General features: G+C 35.6%; 1 protein-coding gene across 6 annotated transcripts in view; it reads left to right on the top strand.

The window, feature by feature from the left end:
- LOC114332917 (myosin heavy chain, non-muscle) overlaps positions 1 to 20886 on the top strand; it is a 257019-nt gene that overhangs the window by 177607 nt on the left and 58526 nt on the right. For 5 of the 6 annotated variants that reach the window (XR_007697311.1, XM_028282706.2, XM_028282707.2 and 2 more), the window contains exons 3-5: positions 2643 to 2767; positions 4637 to 4651; positions 10615 to 10635. Coding sequence is in view for 5 of the 6 variants with exons in the window: in XM_028282706.2 (XP_028138507.2) it covers positions 2643 to 2767; positions 4637 to 4651; positions 10615 to 10635 (161 nt within the window). In the remaining variant the exon portion in view is untranslated. The remainder of the gene's footprint in view (positions 1 to 2642; positions 2768 to 4636; positions 4652 to 10614; positions 10636 to 20886) is intronic. The other variant, XM_028282704.2, reaches the window with a different exon arrangement.

Consider the following 20886-nt stretch of genomic DNA (forward strand, 5'->3'; position numbering starts at 1 on the left):
GGAAATTATTTTCATAATTGTGGGTCCACCGCTAGAGGGCGTAATTGAATCTCAAAAATAAAAAAATCTAAATTTTACAAAATTTTCCTAATGAAGGGGCACTGGAAATCCGATTATTGTATTCTTCATCAAATTCTGCGCATATTTGATTTAACAAGTTTAACTCTACCTTTGCAAATAAGAGGTGGGGGTGAGTGGGAACCTTGTTATGAAAAAATGGCTGTAAGTCCGGTTCTGCTAAATCAAATTTTGAAAACTTGGTCTTGTTGAAGACAGATCTTTTTCTTCAATGTAAGCGTGATAATTTTGAACCATCCTAATAAGTAATAAGCCAGTTGGGAGGCGTTATTTTATTTTTTTCAGAAATCTAGTTTTCTTTGGAAAATATTAAATGCAAGTTTGCATTTTTAATCATACTTTATAAAATTAGATTAAATTAGCAATAGAATAGCGAAAACCGCATGTCGATACCTTTTGTCTATCTCAAGATATCTCGAGAAACGTGTAAATTTTATACATAACTGTTACTATCACCGGTAAACTAAGTTAATGAAAAGTAGTGTGCTGTGGAAAAACACAAAATAACATTTTCCAGATGTCAACGTATAAAAATATAATTAATTAAAACAACAATATAAAGAGAAACAATACTATTAAAATTAAATATAACACAGAACAAAGAGAACTACTTAGTGACGACCTAAATATTCAAATTGTTGCCCATCATACACTACTCTAGAATACATTATCCAGAGAATACTAAAAGCCATTCAAAGCATATCGAGAGCAGAAATTGAGACTGCTGTTCAATCTACTCTTGAAAGAGTAAATGTTTGCAACGAAAATGATGGGTAAAAATTTGAACGTTTATGTCATCACTAAATAGTTGTTTTTATTTCTTTGTAATAGGGCTTTTCAACGCTTCTCATTTGTTTCGAGCCTCTGTCATATGCCGTATAATCCGTGTATAATATTAATATACGAGATATGAACGAGGCTCGAAACAAATGAGAAGCGTTGAAAAGACCTAATATACGTTAACAGCTGGAAAATGTTTCTTTGTTGTTTCCATAGCACACTACTTTTAATGAATTATTTCGTTTACCGGTGACAGTAACAGTTATGTTTTTAAATTTACCCGTTTTGTAAGATATGTCGAGATAGAAAAAAGCTATTAACATGCGGTTTTCGCTATTCTGTTGCTAATTTTGTCTAATTTTGTAATATGGTATTAAAAATGCATGTTTGTATTTAATATTTTCCAAAGAACACTATATTTCTGAAAAAAATTAAATAACGCCTTCTAGCTGGCATATTACTCGGTAAGTTGGTTCGAAATCATAACTTTTACATTGATGAAAAAGATCTGTCTTCAACAAGACCAAATTTGCAAAATTTGATTAAGCAGAACCGGACTCACAGCCAGTTTTTCATAACAAGGTTCCCACTCACCCCCACCTCCTATTTCCAAAGGTAGACCTAAACTTGTCAAATCAAATATGCGTAGAATTTTATGAAGAATACGACGATCGGATTTCCAGTGCCCCTTCATTAGGAAAATTTCGTAAAATTTAGATTTTTAAATTTTTGATATTCAATTACGCCCTCTAGCGGTGGTCCCACAATTTTGAAAATAATTTCCAGGCTTTTCCTGAGGCAACTTTTGTTATAACATTTTTTATTTCAAAGCTCTACTATAAACGGTTCCTGATATATGGCCGAGAGCCATTCTAATTGGGACACCCGGTACATACATGAAGGAAGAAAAAGAAGAAGACTTTAAAAAACCCACATACAAAATATGGCCAATTCCACACCGAAGGAATTATTTCGCATTAGCCAATCATTTTTTATATATAACATACTCTTATTCATTTTTTATTCACCGTTATTTAATAATACATTAACAAGTATTTAATCAATCTCCTTTTAATCGACTCTAATAAAAAGTTGTCTTTTTCCGTCTACGAACATTTAACATTCCGTATATGAATTTCGCACCGAATAACATTCCGTATACGCGAATGGCACCTCGCGGCCTATTGGTTGAATTATGGCCGCGTGCTGCAAGGAACCAATAGAAAACTCCTAGGTACCAAATACATCGGAATGTTTAGATGTTTACGGAACTTACCTCTTCGCTTTACGTACCTCTCGCTAATCTCTATTTTATGTAAGGATGTCTGTCATATTAGGGGGATCTGTAAGGGCCCGAATAGCTCAGGCGGTAGCATGTCTGACTTCCACGCAGGTAGGCCGGGGTTCAAAACCCAGCGACGACGGTGAGAACATCTAGACATTTTTAAAATGTCTTTAGGCCCCAGGTTGACTCAGCCTGAATAAAAATGAGTACCTTGGGTAAAACCAGGGGTAATAATAGGCAGTTGAAGCGTAGCACTGGCCCTGTTACCTTCCTTGTATACCGTAGGCCCTAGATATAGCAGACTACTCTTGCTATAATCCCAAAGCCGCATTAGCGGTATAAAACTTAAGACTGTTATTATTATGTCTGTCATATTAACTAAGATAAAACGAATATTTTTCTAGTTGTTAAGTATACAAACGGGCGTGTGTGGTGTTCCGTTACATTTTTTAATAATATTGTAACATCATTCATTCTAACTTATTGTTTTATATTTCAGAACGAGAAGACCAGTCTATTCTCTGTACGGGAGAATCAGGTGCAGGTAAAACAGAGAACACAAAGAAGGTAATCCAATATTTGGCCTACGTAGCGGCCTCTAAATCACCCAAAGGAGCAGGAGCGGTAAGTCGTTCGTCTTTTCTTTTTCAAAGTTTGTTCGAGCTCAAGATAAGTTCTGTACATATAGAAAAGTCACTTTTCAATTTGTAAAATACAAGAAGCATGAGTTAAATGCATCTATAGAGTATTTTTCTTGCTGGAAAGGTGATTGTTGGGATTAAGGTTTATTTATGATAAAGAAGAGAAAATTGCTACTTCCTGATTAGTTTTAGTTGTTGGTTGAAAAGGCAGTAACCAAATTTTTGTCCATAATGAGTATTTGTATTATCAATTTATCTATCAGTCGTATCTTTTTGTAGGTATAGGTACGTAAACGACACCATCCTAGTAGTACACAACGTACCAGAGTTACGAAACATAATAAATTCCGTCGTCCGTTAAGGTGCGTACTGACTAAAGCATTTTCTTCCAAACGAGCCGAGTGCGCACAAAAAAGTAAATTCTCAGGTTATTCGAAGTGTTCGTTATATTCGCCTCGTTCCCATCTTTAGCTCATATTCTTTCAGTGTTCGTCCGACCGTGGTTGAGAGAAACTTGAGTACGCCCGTACCCACTGTACATCAACGAACAAATACTCACTATTGATCTTTCAACATTCTTTGGTATAACACAACTACCACTAAACTGTTCCGCGCTGCGGTAAACAAAGTCAAGATAGCCATGATGATCGCCAACATCCGAAACGGATAGGCACTTTAAGAAGAAGAAGATCTTTCAAGAGTTACCGACACTCCTCCGAAAATGATCGACTCGTTCGGTTCGGCAGAATTTTGCTCGCAAACACGTACTGACCAGAGCAATTTGTTACAGCACGCTCAGTACGCACCTTTATAACGAAATGTTCGGCGTACATCTAAACTCTAAACCTATCCAAACCAAAAAGCGAGGAAAAGAATCTTACTCTAAAGCTAAGAACTCTCATGATCAAATGATACATTTTGTCTCACAAATAGGAAAAAGAATAGAAGGCTTCGAAACGTGTGTATACAGGAGGATACTGCGAATTTCATGGATACAAAATATCACCAACTACAAAGTTCTCCGGTGCACGAGGTAGATAAAAAGAACTATTAAATGATTGAAGAAATAAAAATGCCGTACTTGAGTCTTAAGTAGAAGAGGTGAAGGGTACGAACTACTTCGTATCTTTCACCTCTATCTAAATAGAGGGTAAAGGTCAGTAGGAAGCCGCCAGAATTCATGGACCGTAAGTAGATGGTTTGGCCGCGCATCTGCAGAAATATTTCGTGCTGCAGTTTCCAACATAGAATTGCCATTTGGATCGCCAACTTGGAAGGAGAGGACATAATACGAAACATAATAAATAAATCAATAAAAGAAGCATAAGAACCGTTGAATGGTTTTTATGGTCAAAGTTTTATATAATTTCCAAACTTTTAATCGGTCCGTAAACTGTTATTGTTATCATTTTTGATGTTATTGTCCATCTTATCAACGAGGAAAGAAATAACTATTAATCATTTTGATACTCAATAATACATGATGTGTAATTAGTTAATGTTAAATCATCCATGGTATATTTATATTTTCAAATTTGGTCGGTAGAGATCAAAATAAATATCGCTTTTTGTAACTAGGAGAGCTAGATATTTGGCCGTGGTTTCGAATAATAGCAAATTGGATGGCAAATATAAGAACGTAAGGAAGTAAAGTTATCAATCTTTGAAAACCAAATTTCATATGCGTTGATATTATGATTATAGTTATGTTTTTTCCATCAACTGAAAAACCTAGAAGTAGCAATTCAGATTTAATTTAATGTACATACTTTATTATTTCTCTAAAAGGTGATTGTCGTTTTATCTAATATTGAATTTTCTTTGCATGGTCTCGTTTTTTGGGGATAAACAGCAGAAAGATCTTATCGTAAGTAGTACATATTTTTTATTACTTTTATTTTCGCTTCGGCTAGCAACATATTTGTTGTGTAAATAAGTGTATTTGGTAATAGATAATCGTTTGTAGAAAGTGAAAAAATTATCGATACCGTCTGATAAGGAGCGATAAATGTATCTATGAGCCTGAAGATACAAGTATATGTAATAATTTGTTATTGAGTCATTATTTGATCTAGAAATTGATTTAATGATTTTGGAAGGATATAATTAAAGGTGTCTAGATGGTATCTATAAAAATAAGTGTATCCAAAATTATGTATATCAAATTAACAATTAAATGTATTCAGATTTTCTTTCTATAATATAGGTACCTACTACTTTTGGGTAGGTGGTACGTTTCATGGTTAGTCTCTTTTTGGTATTTATTGTGGATTCCGAACATTTGTTCATTAGCAACAAAGTAGGTACGTATGTTACCGAAGTGTTCATTTTGTATTCTAAAGATCAAACGCTGTGAAGCGTTATTATAATTATAGCGAATTTTAGTTATAGAGAACTATAACGTTTCTTTGAAGATGCAAAGAACGTTATTATAAAATAAAGTTCAAAGATACTACAATGGTAATGGAAGGTGTGAATCCTAGGGTTAGACAAGTCACACTAAAAGAATGTATATGAAACTACGAATTGAGAACTCGTAATGAAAAAGGTCATCGTGTAATTCATTTTGTCGAGAACTTGACTTAATAATCTCAAATACATTTGCAGGCTTCCAATAGGGAGACTACTTTACACCTGGACATCGTTACAATATACTGAAAAATCTTACGAAATCCCAAATACACTACTTGATGATTGATACTAGATATAGAAATAGCATCAAAGAAATAAAATCACACCAAGTGCAGGTAGTGGAAAAAACTGGAATATCTAGGCCACATAATGAGAGGAGAAAAGTACTCTCTGCTAAGACTCATCATCCAAGAAAAAATCTCGGGAAAGAGAAATGTGGGACGTAGGAGGATTTCCTGGTTGCGAAATTTAAGAGAGTGGTATGGGTGCAGTTCAATACAGTTGTTCAGAGCTGCAGCCAACAAAGTTAAGATTGCTGTGATGGTAGCCAACCTCCGATAGGAGACGGTACTGCAAGAAGAAGAAGTGCAGGTATTTCTTGAAGGAAATATTTTGGAAAATAGAAAAAAGACCAAGATCATGGCTACGAAACTTGAGAGTGCAGTTTAATCGCAGCTACAATCAACTATTGAGGCCAGCTATATCTAAAATTCAAATATGATAACCAAACTTTAAAACGAAGAAGTCAGCTGAAGAATAAAGTTCCTACGGTCTCATCTTTCACCACCGTTTGTTTACATACAGTTCTACTAACACACACTGTGCTTTTTTTGCTTTGTCCGTACTGTATTATTGTTACTGTTCTGATTGGGCAATCAACAGAAAAATCAATACATTTTACATTTTCAGTTTTTTAACCTTTTCAGTTTTTTACGTAAATCTCTCAAGTCTGTGATAATAAACATATTAGCACATCCCTTCAGGCCAAATACTTATTATAGAAAAAGTATAAAATTATGGTCTAGAATTCGATTAAGAGAGAATATAAAAATCATAAGTGCTCAATGAGATGTTCAAATCAAAATGTATCTGAAATTTTTTCACATCTCCAAACTACCTCTAGCACAAAAACGTTATTTTTGTGACTTAGAATTTAGCGAAGAGTGAATGTTATTGAATCTATATATTTGTATATACGTTTCTTTGCTTATATGCTTATAGTTGTAATTGTATCTTAAAAAATCTCACATATAGTATATTTATTCTCTCAATTTTTGGTAATGAATATTAAACTAAAAACGGAAAAATTGTGTAATTTATTAAGTCTAACTTGACGGCATTTCGTCTCTACGATGAAAACTGATTGTTTAATTGCTAACGAGTATATTGGGTCAAACTCATTCTCAGAAAAAGAAAATATTCTTATGTATATGTATTAATATTCAAATCACACTTCTCTCAAATAGAATCACTTCCAATATCTGCTCCTTGTGACAAATTTCTTACAATAAGAACTAAGCATTTGATACCAAGTTCAAAATGTTCTTCGAACCTGACCAAAACTCAATCAATAAATTTCAATAGTTTCCTTTGAAAAATACCAAATGATTCATTTTATTACCAATGTTCATTCCGATTCCCAAAAAAGCAAATGCAAATAAATACTCCGATGATAGAATAATAAAGACTGATTTATGTTACACCGGGACGTGGACGGCACGGCGCGCAGAACAAATGAAATCGTACGTCCTCGGCACATCCCGGTCTCACCCCGTTCCGTCGTAAGATATATCACCCAATGCTTTTCATATCGGACTATCCTTGAACGTGCCCCGTCCCGTCCATGTCCCCGTTGTAACATAAATCCGGCATAATTAGTCTGACGAGCCACGCCCTGAAAGCTTTCGTTACTATTATAATAAACACGAGTATACAAAAATCTAGATGAAAACATAAGCAACACACATTTTTGCGTTAGAAGGGGGTCTGGCTGTACTCTCCATACAAGTCCTATTTTTCGGTCGCCTGACGTCAATATAGGCGAAGCAATAAAGCACTAAAATCGGCCTTACCTCTGAAAAAAAACGACAAGACGGATCTTAATAATTCTTTAAATATTGAAAAACTGCATACAAAAAATGCATTCTTATAGTGCATCTCAAACAGACAATAAAAAAAATTCAGAACTCGTCAATTATTGGCGGAAATGAGTTCAATTTTGTTACTCGGGGGTTTTTGGGGTCGCTGAAAACGAATATGACGTAGAAAGTGATCTCCGGAGTACCTGGTGCCCAGGGTACCTACTATTTACCTCGTCTTGTGGAGTTTTCGGCAAATTCATTAAAAAATTAGTCAAAAATCATTATTCGGGGGTTTTTGGAGTGGCTAACGACGAATATGACATCGGAAGTGACTTCCGGAGTACCTGGTGCCCAGGTACTATTTACCTCGTCTTGTGGAGTTTTCGGCAAAAAATGTATTAAAACATTAGTCAAAAACTATTACTCGGGGGATTTTTGTGTCGCTGACGACGAATGTGACATCGGAAGTGATCTACGGAGTACCTGGTACCCAGTGTACCTACTGTTTACCTCGTTTTTTGGAGTTTTCGGCAAATTCATTAAAAAATTAGTCAAAATTCATTACTCGGGGGGTTTTTGGGGTCCCTGACGACTAATACGACATCGAAAATGATCTCCGGAGTACCTGGTGCCCAGGGTGCCTACTGTTTACCTCGTCTTCTGGAGTTTTCGGCAAATTCATTAAAAAATTAGTCAAAAATCGTTAGTCACGAGATAAACAATAGGTACCCTGGGCACCAGGTACTCCGGAGATCACTTACGATGACATATTCGTCGTCAGAGACTCCAAAACCCCCCGAGTAATGAATTTTGACTAATTTTTTAATGAATTTGCCGAAAATTCCAGAAAACGACGTATACAGTAGGTACCCTGCGTATCAGGTACTCCGTAGATCACTTCGGATGTCATATTCGTCGTCAGCGACCCAAACACCCCCAAGTAATGATTTTTGGCTAATTTTTTAATGAATTTGCCGAAAACTCCAGAAGAAGTAGTTACCCTGGGCACCAGGTATTCCGGAGATCACTTTTGATGTCATATTCGTCGTTAGTGAACCCCAGAGTAATTATTTTTGACTAATTTTTTAATAAATTTTTTGCCGAAAACTCCACAAGACGAGATAAACAGTAGATACCCTGGGGTCCCTGGGTACCAGGTACTCCGGAAATCACTTCCGATGTCATATTCGTCGTTAGCGACCCCAAAACCACCAAGTAATGATTTTTGACTAATTTTTTAATGAATTTGCCGAAAACTCCGCAAGACGAGGTAAGGGCACCAGGTACTGCGGAGATCACTTTCGACGTCATATTCGTTTTCAGCGACCCCAAAAAACCCCAAGTAACAAAATGAACTCATTTCCGCCGATAATTGACGAGTTCTGAATTTTTGTTATTATCTGTTTGAGATGCACTTTTTGTATGCAGTTTTTCAATATTATATCATGGCTCGGGGTCACAAAGTTTCCTGCGCATTCACGAATCGAATGCAAAAAGAATTATTAAGATCCATCTTGTCGTTTTTTTTTCGGAGGTTCAGTACTTTATTGATTCGACTAATGCAGAAGTCTTCGCGTGCTTCATCGAATTTGAAAAGGCCTTCAATAGAGTCAAGCGTAGTAAACTCATCTCAATCTTACAAGAGTCAGGAACAGACGACAGAGACGCAGAGATAAAAGAAATGCTATATCTTATATAATACAACAAAAGACCATTGTATGAGTCGAGAATGAAACATCAGAGGAGTGTGGCAGGGTTTTCAAATGCTGTGAATATGGTATGAAGATGAACTCTAAGCCCAGCCGCACACCAAAGAAACATGAAACGAAAAACATGAAACATGAAACAAAAAACATGTTTCATGAACCTAAAACACTGCTAAACAAATCTCAAAGTCCGCCTACCAATGAAACGAGTGTGATTCATGCTCATGACACATTTTTATTTTCGGAGAGTTTCATAAATGGGCGGACGTTTATTTGTTTAGCACTGTTTTATTTCCATGAAACGTAATTTACGTTTCATGTTTCTTTGGTGTGCGGCTGGGCTAAGGCAAGCCGCACACCAACGAAACATGAAACGTAAAACATGAAACATGAAACGTAAAACACGTTTCATGAAAATAAAACACGGCTAAACAAATCTTGAAGTCCGCCTACCAATGAAACGAGTGTGATTCATGCTCATAAAACATTTTTATTTTTGGAGAGTTTCATAAATGGCCAGACGTTTATTTATTTAGCAGTGTTTTATTTCCATGAAACGTGATTTACGTTTCATGTTTCTTTGATGTGCGGCCTGCCTAACAAAACACAAAGACTAACTATTAGTGAGAACGACATCGTCAGTGCACAATTTAATGTCAACAATGTAGTTTCCCCAATAGCTGAGACAATAACATACTTAGGAGGCTCCTTAAATAAAGACTAGGACGACTCAAGAGAAATACGATGTGGAGTCGAAAAATCAACATTCAATAATATGCGTAAAAAGTGTCCTGTAATCCGACTTTGCTTTACAGAGCAAAAGCGTGGACTCTCACAGACGTCTCATGTAAACGAATAAATGGTACCATCGAAATATACTCAGAGTCTCATAGATACATCATATCTAATGGGACCATCTTACAACGCATCGGTGGTGAACTAGAATAGGTAAAAACTATCAAAGGTAGAAAATTGGAATACTTTGGCACATCATGAGAAATGAGAAGTACCACCTGTTGCAGCTTATTCGGCAGGGAAAAGTAGATGGTCAAAGGTCGTCAGGATGCAGGATGCAGAACATCGTAACTGCGGAACTTAGGAATATGGTTGGGAATGGCGTCAACAGGTTTATTCAGAACGGCAGTAGATATAGACTTGTGGTCCAATGTGATAGTCAATACCCATAGAGGATAGACACTTTATCTGTAGGACGCTCTAGAAAAATATGGAAAGATGCAGTTTGAGAGGATCTGGAGAAGATGGGAGTAAGATAATGGGAAAACGCAGCACAAACACTCATGAAGAGTTGTAACGCCATTGATGATGACGATGATAGGTACTTTCAGTAGAACAAGGTAGATAATAAAAATATACTTACACTAAAAAAGACCTATTTACAGTATGTAGTTTATGTAAAATCCGTTCATCAAAATTTCAAACTGTTTGTAAACGGTCTGTTTTTATTGATCAATTAATTTAGCTTCGACTCATTTAATTTATACATAAAACTGTTGAGAATATGTATTTATATTTTGAAAATATTTCCGTTGTATGGTTTAATATACACTACCTAAATTGTTTTTAAAACTCTCAGCACCATTTTTCCTTATTTTACATGCGGTCAATGCCAGAGTCCTACAAGGGAATTCTCGGTATGTAAGATTGATGTTTGCACAATGTTTTTTGCGACTAAATCATGCATAGTGTCATGATTCCCCACATTTTTTAAATAATTTTCGTTGTTGTTAACATTGGAAAAATTCGGCTTCGAGAATAACCCGTATTTAATTATTATTTTATCACCTGGCTGCGTCACATAGGTACACCAAGTTCACAATATTCACACGTTGGCATTTTATCAACTGATGAGTCAGTTACTGTTATTAGCATTTCAGAAATGAAGGGAGGATAATAATTATCATTAAAATATTACACTTTTTTACTCAAAATTCCAGTGCTTTTTTCATGGATTTTTAGTAGAGAACAAAATTATCTATATTGTTAGTTATACCCGCCTTATAGCCCAATAAATGACCGTTTTGGAGTGTAATTTCAGGGGCAACTCCGAATTGCATGAAAATTTGGATTTAGGTTCTACTTACCCTCCACTTCAAAGTTGAATTTGTGCCGTTGGTTGCTTTTACTTGGGGGGTGACAGTCACCCCTTCTCGGGGGGTGAAAAACGCGTGTTTAAAATAAGCCCGGAAATGGATAAATTGACGGATTATAAGCCACTTTCGTTCCATAAAGTTTTTTACGTAAGTCAATACATTTCGAGTTATTCGTGATTGAAAATGTTGATTTTTCGACAAAAAACTACGTTTTCAGACCGTTTTTCGCAAATAACTCAAAAAGTAAATATTTTATCGAAAAAAATATTCTTAGCAAAAGTGTAGCTTATAAAAAAGCGAAAAAAATGGTGTATCAGTAAAGTCTATAAATTAGGCAAAGTTGTAGCTCATGAAAAATACGTTCTTAGTCGTCTAATTCCAAATCGAATAATTCAACGCGAAATCACCGAAAAATTAAGCATTTTTCGGGAAAACCTTATTAACATTTTTAAAGTATCTAAAAAAAGCTTTATATTTGTTTTTTACAAAAGTTTGTAGCATAAAAAATAAACGAGTTACACTGAAAAAAAAAGTTGGTCCTTTTTTTTGGTAAAAAAAAAATCGTGACAACCTCCCTCTATTTAGCACCCTAAATAAAATTAATCGTTACCCCTTTACCATTTAGTTTAACTGTATGTGCATTGTTTATATGATCTGTAAGTTTGACTGGTTTGAAGTGCTTATTTTAAAAAAAAAATTGGTTTTATAGTAAAAAAAAATTTTCCAAAAATTTTTGAAAAGTTTCCTTTTTTCAAAATAGCTTAAAAAAAGTATTAGTGATAAGAAAAATCTTAAACAGTAAAAAATGTAGGTTTTGCTATTAAAAACTAGCTATAAAACAAGGAATGTCACGTTTTATACATATTGAGATAATCATCAATAACGGTTTAATTCTTATGATATCTAAAAACTACTTGGGAGGTTCTTAGCAGAATTCTAGTAATTCTTATTCTATAATCTTAATGTAATATGAATCTATATTAACTTATTGATATAATAATGCACCAAAAAATTGCTAATATTCCTTATTTTTGTCCTGTGGCGTGCGGACAATCCTGGTCATTCGCCTTGATATAAATTCTTAGAAAATATTTATTAGACTGATCTTTTTGTTTATGGTCCTGAATCGATAGGCTAGTCGATAGTACTTAGTTTTTGCTACCACATGGCGAGAAAAACCAAAATTAATAAAAAAGTGATATTCCTTGTTTTTCCCCTGTGCTCTTCATATGCTAGTTTCATGTTGTTTTTCCGCGAGACAAAAATTGGTTAAGATATGGCTGTTCAAAATTTGCATACACTCGTGATTAGTGACCTGTTCAAGCTTTTTCAACTATAACCCTTTCAAAAATAAGCATTTTAAACCGTTGAGACTGGCAGATTATATAAAAAATAGATAAGTAAGTAAATTGTTTGTAAAGAGGTAGCGATTAATTTCATTTGGGAAGCTAAACACGGGGAGGTTTTCATGATTTTTTTACCAAAAAAAAAGAGGGCCAACTTTATTTTGAGCGTAACTCGCTTATTTTTAATGCTATAAACTTTTATAAACAATTAAAATAAACGTTCTTATAAACACTTTAAAAAGTTTGAATGGGTTTTTCCCGAAAAGTGCTGAATTTTTCAATTATTTCACCTTGAAATATTCGATTTGGAATTAGACGAATAAGAACGTATTTTTCATGAGCTACAACTTTGTTTTTACTCGATTGATAGACTTACTGATACACCATTTTTTTGGTTTTTTATAAGCTACACTTTTGCTAAGAACATTTTTTTCGACCAAATATTTACTTTTTGAGTTATGTATTTGCGAAAAACCGTCTGAAAATGTAGTTTTTTTTAGTCGAAAACATTTTCAATCGCGAATAACTCGAAATATTCACTCACGTAAAAAACTCTATAGAACAAAAGTTACTTAAAATCAGTCAATTTATCCATTTCCGGTCTTATATTGAACGTATGTTTTTTCACCCCCGAGAAGGGGTGACTGTCACCCCCCAAGTAAAAGCAACCAACGGCACAATTTCAACTTTGAAGTGGAGGGTAAGTAGTACCTACATCCAAATTTTCATGCAATTCGGAGTTGCCCCTGACAATTATTACACGGTATCGCCGTATTTCCCGTTCATTTACTGAGCTACTAGAAATAATTCCAAAAGCAATATAAAAGCTATAGGTTAGGTCAAAACAAAAGATTGAACTTTAATGGGGAAGATCATATATCTAAGGGTGTGCTCACTGCAACCTAGAAGGTTTCCTAAGTACTCCACAAAAGAGTAAATGAATTAAAAATGTATAAACATTTTCAATTTCTTTGCATCCTGAAAACGCAGCAGCATTATACTCTAGTTAAATCGGAGAGTGCAGGAAGAGTCTATACCGGTTTCGGGGCGTTTTTGCCACTCATCAGTAGTCCTATATCCTCTTCTCTCCAATTCAACCAGGTACCTCGATCTGTGCCTTCGGACATGTAGCAGATGTCGCTACGATATCCGTGACATTTCTTTCTTTTCAATCTGGGAAGGCACAGATCGAGGTACCTGGTTGAATTGGAGAGAAGAGGATATGGGGCTACTGATGAGGGGCAAAAAAAGCCCCGAAACCGGTATAGACTCTTCCTGTACTCACCGATTTAACTAGAGTATAATGCTGCTGCGTTTTCAGGTTGCAAAGAAATTGAAAATGTTTATACGTTTTTAAAACATTTATGCTATTAAATCATTAGTATCTTAAAACAGTCCTAACAGTAATTTGCTACCATATCCCTCAGTATAAATGTCAATTGTCAAACGAATTTGTGAACTTATATAGATTGTATAAAACACTTTAAGCGATAATACATGAAAATACTTCTTTATAAATTACAAAAATTGGATATCATTTTCATCACTAAAAAAAATTATGTGATCAATTGTTTTTTCCAAATACATTTACGTCCACAGAAATAAGCCCACGTCACCATTTTGAATTTTATTGTTGTTTTGAGAAATTATACGTCAAAAATAGATAATTTAATTTACTTTAAAATGATAATAAACAAGTATGTACATTCAGCGTTGAGGTAAAAATGTTGTAATTAAATTAATAGAACATCATTTATTTCTTTTTGAGAAGAAATAAGATTTAAAAAACAAGACCAAAAATATCAAAAAAAAATTATTTTCAACCTTTTTCTTCGAGCCGTGAAATCGATGTTGGGACTGAAACCATCTTTGTTTTAGCTCATTCTATAAATTTAGTATTCGATTTCGTTTAGGTTGGGACTATATTACAAGCTGACTATCATCATTCTCTTTGCCTTATCCCTATGCGGGGTCGGCTTCCCTAATTGCATTTCTCCACACAATTCTGTCTTGGGTCATATCAATGTTAATCCCCTTTACCAACATGTCCTGCCTTATCGCCTCCCCCCAGGCCTTCTTTGGTCTTCCTCTCCTACTCCTTCCAGGAATCTGCACTTCAGCTATTCTTCGTATTGGGTGATTAACGTCTCGACGATGAACATGACCGAACCATCTTAACCTATGCTCTCTCATTTTGGCATCAATTGGTGCCACACCTAGACTTCCCCTAATATACTCATTTCTAATTTTATCCTTCTTTGTCACTCCACTCATCCATCTAAGCATTCTCATTTCCGCCACATGCATTCGTTGTTCCTCTTTCTTTTTCACTGCCCAACATTCAGTTCCGTACATCATAGCCGGTCTTATGGCTGTTTTATAGAATTTTCCCTTCAGCTTCATTGGAATTTTTCTGTCACACAACACACCACTCGCTTCTTTCCACTTCATCCATCCAGCCCTAATTCTACTGCATGCATCTCCATCTATTTCTCCATTACTCTGTAATACCGATCCTAGGTACTTAAAACTATTGCTTTTCACAATCATTTCACCATCCAAAGATACCATTTTATTTGTAGTAGCTCCATCTTTAAATGAACATTCCAAATACTCTGTTTTTGTCCTACTAAGTTTTAAACCTTTTTCCTCCAGAGCTTGTCTCCACTGTTCCAGTTTTTGTTCTAAGTCTCTTTCACTATTTCCTACTAACACGACATCATCAGCATACATTAAGCACCATGGAATGTTACCCTGTAGTTTCGCTGTTATCTGGTCCAAAACTAATGAGAATAAATACGGACTAAGCACAGAGCCTTGGTGCAATCCTACTTTCACATGAAATTTATCAGTCTCTCCCACACCTGTCCTAACACTAGTCGTTACTCCCTCATACATATCCCTCACAATCTTTACATATTCACCAGGGACTCCTTTCTTATTGAGTGCCCACCACAGAATCTCTCGAGGAACTCTATCATATGCTTTCTCAAGATCAATGAATACCATATGAGCGTTTGTTTCTTTACTCCTGTATTTTTCCATCAACTGCCTTATAATGAAAATTGCATCTGTTGTTGATCTACCCTGCATAAAGCCAAATTGATTCTCGGATATTTCGGTCTCTTCACGTATCCGTCTGTCAATTACTCTTTCCCATATTTTCATGGTGTGGCTAAGCAGTTTTATAGCCCTGTAGTTTGTACATTGTTGTATATCTCCTTTGTTTTTGTAAACAGGTACCAGTATACTGCTTCTCCATTCGTCTGGCATTTGTCCGACTTCCATAATTCTATTAAATAGACCTGCTAGCCACCTTGTTCCTGTCTCTCCCAATGCTCTCCATACTTCCCCAGGAATATCATCTGGTCCTACCGCTTTTCCTTTCTTTATTTTTTGAAGCGCTTGAGCCACTTACTCGTTGGTTATTTTGGTGACCATTGCTGCTACTGTCTCCGTTGACTCTACAGGCTGTCTGTCAAATTCTTCATTTAATAAGCTGTCAAAGTACTTTCTCCATCTCTTTTTGACTTCCCTTTCGTGAACTAGTATTTTATTATTTTCATCACGGATACATCTAATCTGATTAAAATCTTTTGCTTTCCTTGCTCTCTGTTTGGCTATTTTATATATCTTCGTTTCGCCTTCCCTGGTATCAAGTTGATCATATAGGTTTGAATACGCTTCTGCTTTGGCTTTTGCTACTGCTACTTTCGCTTCCTTTTTCGCCACCATATAGTTTTGAAGATCTGTGTTGGATCTGGTTTCTTGCCATTTTTTATATAATTTTCTCTTCTCTTTTATTTTTCCTTGTACTTCGTTTGACCACCACCAAGTCTCTTTATCCTCAAACTTTTTTCCTGACGTTTTCCCAAGTATTTCAATAGCAGTCTCTCTAATACTACTGGCCATTTTTCTCCAAATTGTATTAGGGCTTCCTTTCATGTTCCAACATATTTTTTCTACTATTCTTCTCCTGAATAGACCTTCTTTCTCATCTTTCAGCAGCCACCATTTGATTTTTTGTGGTCCTCTCCGATATTTTTGTTTAGTTTCGCTTTTTACTTCGATGTCCAGAACAAGCAGCTTATGTTGTTGGCTTACTGTCTCACTCACTATTACCTTGCAGTCCTTGCATTCACGTATGTCTTCTTTCCGTATCATGAAGTAGTCTATTTGGGATTGATGTTGTCCACTTTTGTAGGTAATAAGTTGAGTTTCTCTCTTTTTAAAGGATGTGTTAACAATCGCCATATCCAATGTTGTTGCTAATTCAAGCATGTCATCTCCAGCTTCATTTCTAGTTCCAAAGCCTAATCCCCCATGTATTGTTTCATATCCTGTCTTGGTTTGGCCCACATGTGCATTGAAATCACCTCCTATTATAACTTTCTCCTCTGCTGGAATATCACTCAGTACGTCTCCTAATTGATCATAGAAAGCTCTTCTTTCATTCTCACCCAGACCTGTTTGGGGAGCATACACACAAACAACATTCAATACCTCTTTATCAATTACAAATTTCACTGACATCATTCTATCACTCGTTCTTACAACTTCTACTACGTTATCTTTCATTTCACTATCAGCAATTATACCAACTCCATTTCTAGTGTTACTACTCCCTACATACTACAATTTGTATCCTTCACCTAGTTCTTTCGCCCTTTGTCCTTTCCACCTAGTTTCTTGAATACAAGCAATTTGAACTCTTCTTCGTTTGAGCGCATCCACTAACTCCAGACTCTTACCTGTAAGACTACCAAGATTCCAAGACCCTATCCTGATTTTTCTAACCTGCAATGGTGTTCCCCCTGAGATAGTCCTCACCCGGAGATCCGAACGGAGGCTCATTTTACTTCCGGAACATTTTACCTCAGGAGATGCCATCATTTCAGTATAAGTTTTTACTGCGTTTGGAGAAGGTCTTTTCATTATTATGGCCTGAAAATATTTTTGGATATTTGATGCCTGAATGCCTTTTCTATCAGCACCATACCCTGCCCTGCACGTTTAGCCAATACACCACCAATGCAACCAAAGTGCAGTATTACCCCACACCCGCCTGCATTTTTCTGTATAGGCCAGGATCCCTACTGTAAGGACTGCCCTATAAGCCAATGTATTGTTGCCCGTATCCCGCCGCTAGGAGGCACGTACTTTGGTTATTTCGGGATATTACAAGCTGACTACTGAATCTGAAAACCGACTTCTGGAATGTAGTCCTGGGCAATTCTAGCATTATACTACTTTGCATTTTCATGCATAAAAATAAAGTTTTCTCCAATATAATCAATATACTTAATGGCTACTAAACTTTCTCTATCGTGAGTGCGTCTGATAATTAAAACACGATCCGTTTGTGCGTCCATTGAATGCAACCCCAGATCACGCTTGAACCGCCACCATACCAAATTTGCTTCTCAATGCAGCACTCTGCTAACCTCCCACTTTATCCCCTGTATACTTTCATCCTTAGATAAAGAGTATGAAGACATATACAGGTCTCGTCAGAGAAAAAAGTCACTGCTCTAATGTAGTAATGTGGATGATCTAGTCTTCTTCATGCTGTTCAATTACTAGATACAACTATGCACGTGAACTGCATTAGGTAACAGTTATTCAACTAACTTGATACAATGAAACCCTTGTCGGATTCGTTTGCAGTTTACGTTTTCTGCCTGTTCCTGGTCGAAGATGATAGTTTCCAATGCCCATAATATGGATATATTATGGATATATTATGGACATATAAGATATATTATATTTTTCACAGACTCTTAGAGCCTCTCCTTCTAGAGGGATAACTTATCTACAACAAACATTCCGCTAGCTATTAAAACAAGTTGAGCAGTGTTTTTCAGTTTATATGCATTGTACTAATAAATTTTACAATGATTAAATTATAAAACCTTAATTAGGTAGTTTCTAGAAATTAAAAAAGAACTCCCAAATTGTGACTTGAATCGATTTTTATGCACGAAAGTGTACGAAAGCGAAAAAAACAAGAAAGACTATTTCGGACCAATTATTTATAAGTGCAGAGCTACGGCCTCCACAAGATTCCAAACTACGAGGTTGGTCGTTTTAAGGGATTAGATAGAGTGCAATGAATAGAATGCAATAACAGACTTGTGGACAGGTGAGCTATCCTGATGAAAATGAACCATAAATCTCTTTTACAAAGTGAGGTTGTTTCACTTTCATTTTGTCGCGAAGTTGATGTAAAAAATTAGAATAATACTCATAATCACATTTATTGTCATCATTATTTTTAGCAATACATTCTTTAGTGGATCCTGAACTCCATCTAACCACTTAATTCACGGCCTGCCTCTGCTTCATCTTCCTGCAGGTGTTCCTGTGTCAGCAGCAAGCAAGCCGCCGTATTTTAATGTATGTTACGACGTGTGGTTCATTAAAGAATTGGTATAATTCAAAGTTACATATCGACGGCGGAAAGGCAGGACATCGTAACTGAAAGATTTGTATAAAATGAGTTACAGTCGCTTCGCTAAACTCAGACACAACTGGCTAGTGATTTTAGTAAGTAATTTTGCCAATGTGGTAAAATTGGCAAAAAAATAATTACTAAATAGTTAGTAATAAAATCACTAGCCAGTTGCGTCTGAGTTTAGCGAACCAACTATACTTCGGTTTTCGCTTTAGAATAAGTGTATCGGCACCTATTAACCAGCGGTTAAAGCTGGGAAAATTTCCGGAAGGCTTTAAATTACAGAAAACGATACTACTAAACATAATAAGATGCGCCCTAAATGAAAAATGAAACACCCAGGTTTTCTTGGTCTCCTGTAAAATCATCATCTTACCACACGAGTTCCTGCTTTTCCGTCGTAGATATATGTTTTGCGCCACTGTTTGGTCGTTTATAGATCCAAATATTTTGCGGAGTATTTTACGCTCGAATATTCCTAAAGATGTTTTATGTTTCTTCTCCATATGTGAGGACCGGTCCCAGCAGTATTTTGTATATAACAATTTTAGTTCTTTGGATGTTTCTTGAATGGAATTGTTTTGGAGTCCAAACACATTTGTACAGACACATAAAACACATATTCACAACTTTCCTATTGAAAAACTCGTTTTACCTTGTCTTTGGTTGAAAATGTTTGTCCATCGTTTGGACTTTTTTTGGTTTTAGGAGTAAAATGATGGATTCAGGTGGACAAAAGTCATTCGAATTGTGGAAACATATGTTAGGTCGCGAGAAAGATTCCAGGTTTGCTGTGTAGTTTAAGCAGATTTTGTTGCACATGCAAATATTGCACAATGCTCGGTACTGTCTTGCAGATAAAGCAACGAATATAATACACACACCGGCAAAATTAGCCGAACACCTTAAAAATGGGACATGTTTGATGTCTCAAATTTCCTAAACCTGTTGTCCGATTTGAGTGATTCTTTTTGTATATTATAGCCTTATTATTTAAGAATATCGGTGTAATAATATTGTTGCTAGACAGGTAAATGTCATTTTATACCGGGTGTAACAATCAAACTGTGTTTTTTTCTTAAAGTTCGGAACACCCTGTGGAATATTCTAGCATATATAAAATATTGAAATTTAAACTCAATTATAGCCTTAGGCTTTCTTAACATTTTCTTTTTTGATTCATTTGCTTATGTTGGAAAATAAAAAAGTTATGTGCTTTAACAACTAGCCATGTTTTTGATCAATAAATCCTCATAGTAGGGGAGGGCAGTATGCTAAATTTGCAGTTACTCGAGCGTTATGGGGACCTATTGGATTGTGAAGAGTATGTGCTAAAACCAAAAAAAAGTTAAGCTAAGTATTCCATAAAGTGTGGGACACTCCATTTTTTAATTTAATTTTCAATTTCCACCAATCGTTTTTTCCGATTATAGCGCCATCTATCCATAATTGGAAAAAATGTTGCGAATAAAAGTTGCTTATTTTTACGTCAAGAATCCAAATCTGCAATAAAAATTGGAGGCTCCTATTTAAGATTTTAAGTAACTCCCCACGTTGCCTCCGTGGGGGTCGTGTCGTTTTGGTGCCATTCGATAGTTTTTTGAAAAACATTGAATACGTGTATTTTGCAGATGGAATTCATTAAGGAGAGACCGAAAAAAAATAATCTATTCTTAGAAAAACTCGAAATGGTCTGATTAAGATAAGGTAAGTTAAGTACATGCAAAATAGTGTATATTTCAAAAATCTGATGATTTGAGCGGGGCGTAAGAAAATGGGCGAGTCACAAAGTTTCACAAAAAAAAAGCAAATATTTCGCGAAATAAACGTCAGATCGAAAAACTAAAAAATACTTGTTCAATATTTTTCAAAAATCTATCAAATAATACTAAACACGACACCCCACGGGGAGGGGTGGGGGTAAATTAAAACTTTTAAATATGAACCCTGCGATATTTCGCGAAATGAACATCAGCATACTTTCCTTTCCTA

The sequence above is a fragment of the Diabrotica virgifera genome, chromosome 1 (assembly GCF_917563875.1).
Source record: "Diabrotica virgifera virgifera chromosome 1, PGI_DIABVI_V3a".
NCBI classification, from domain to species: Eukaryota; Metazoa; Arthropoda; class Insecta; order Coleoptera; family Chrysomelidae; genus Diabrotica; species Diabrotica virgifera.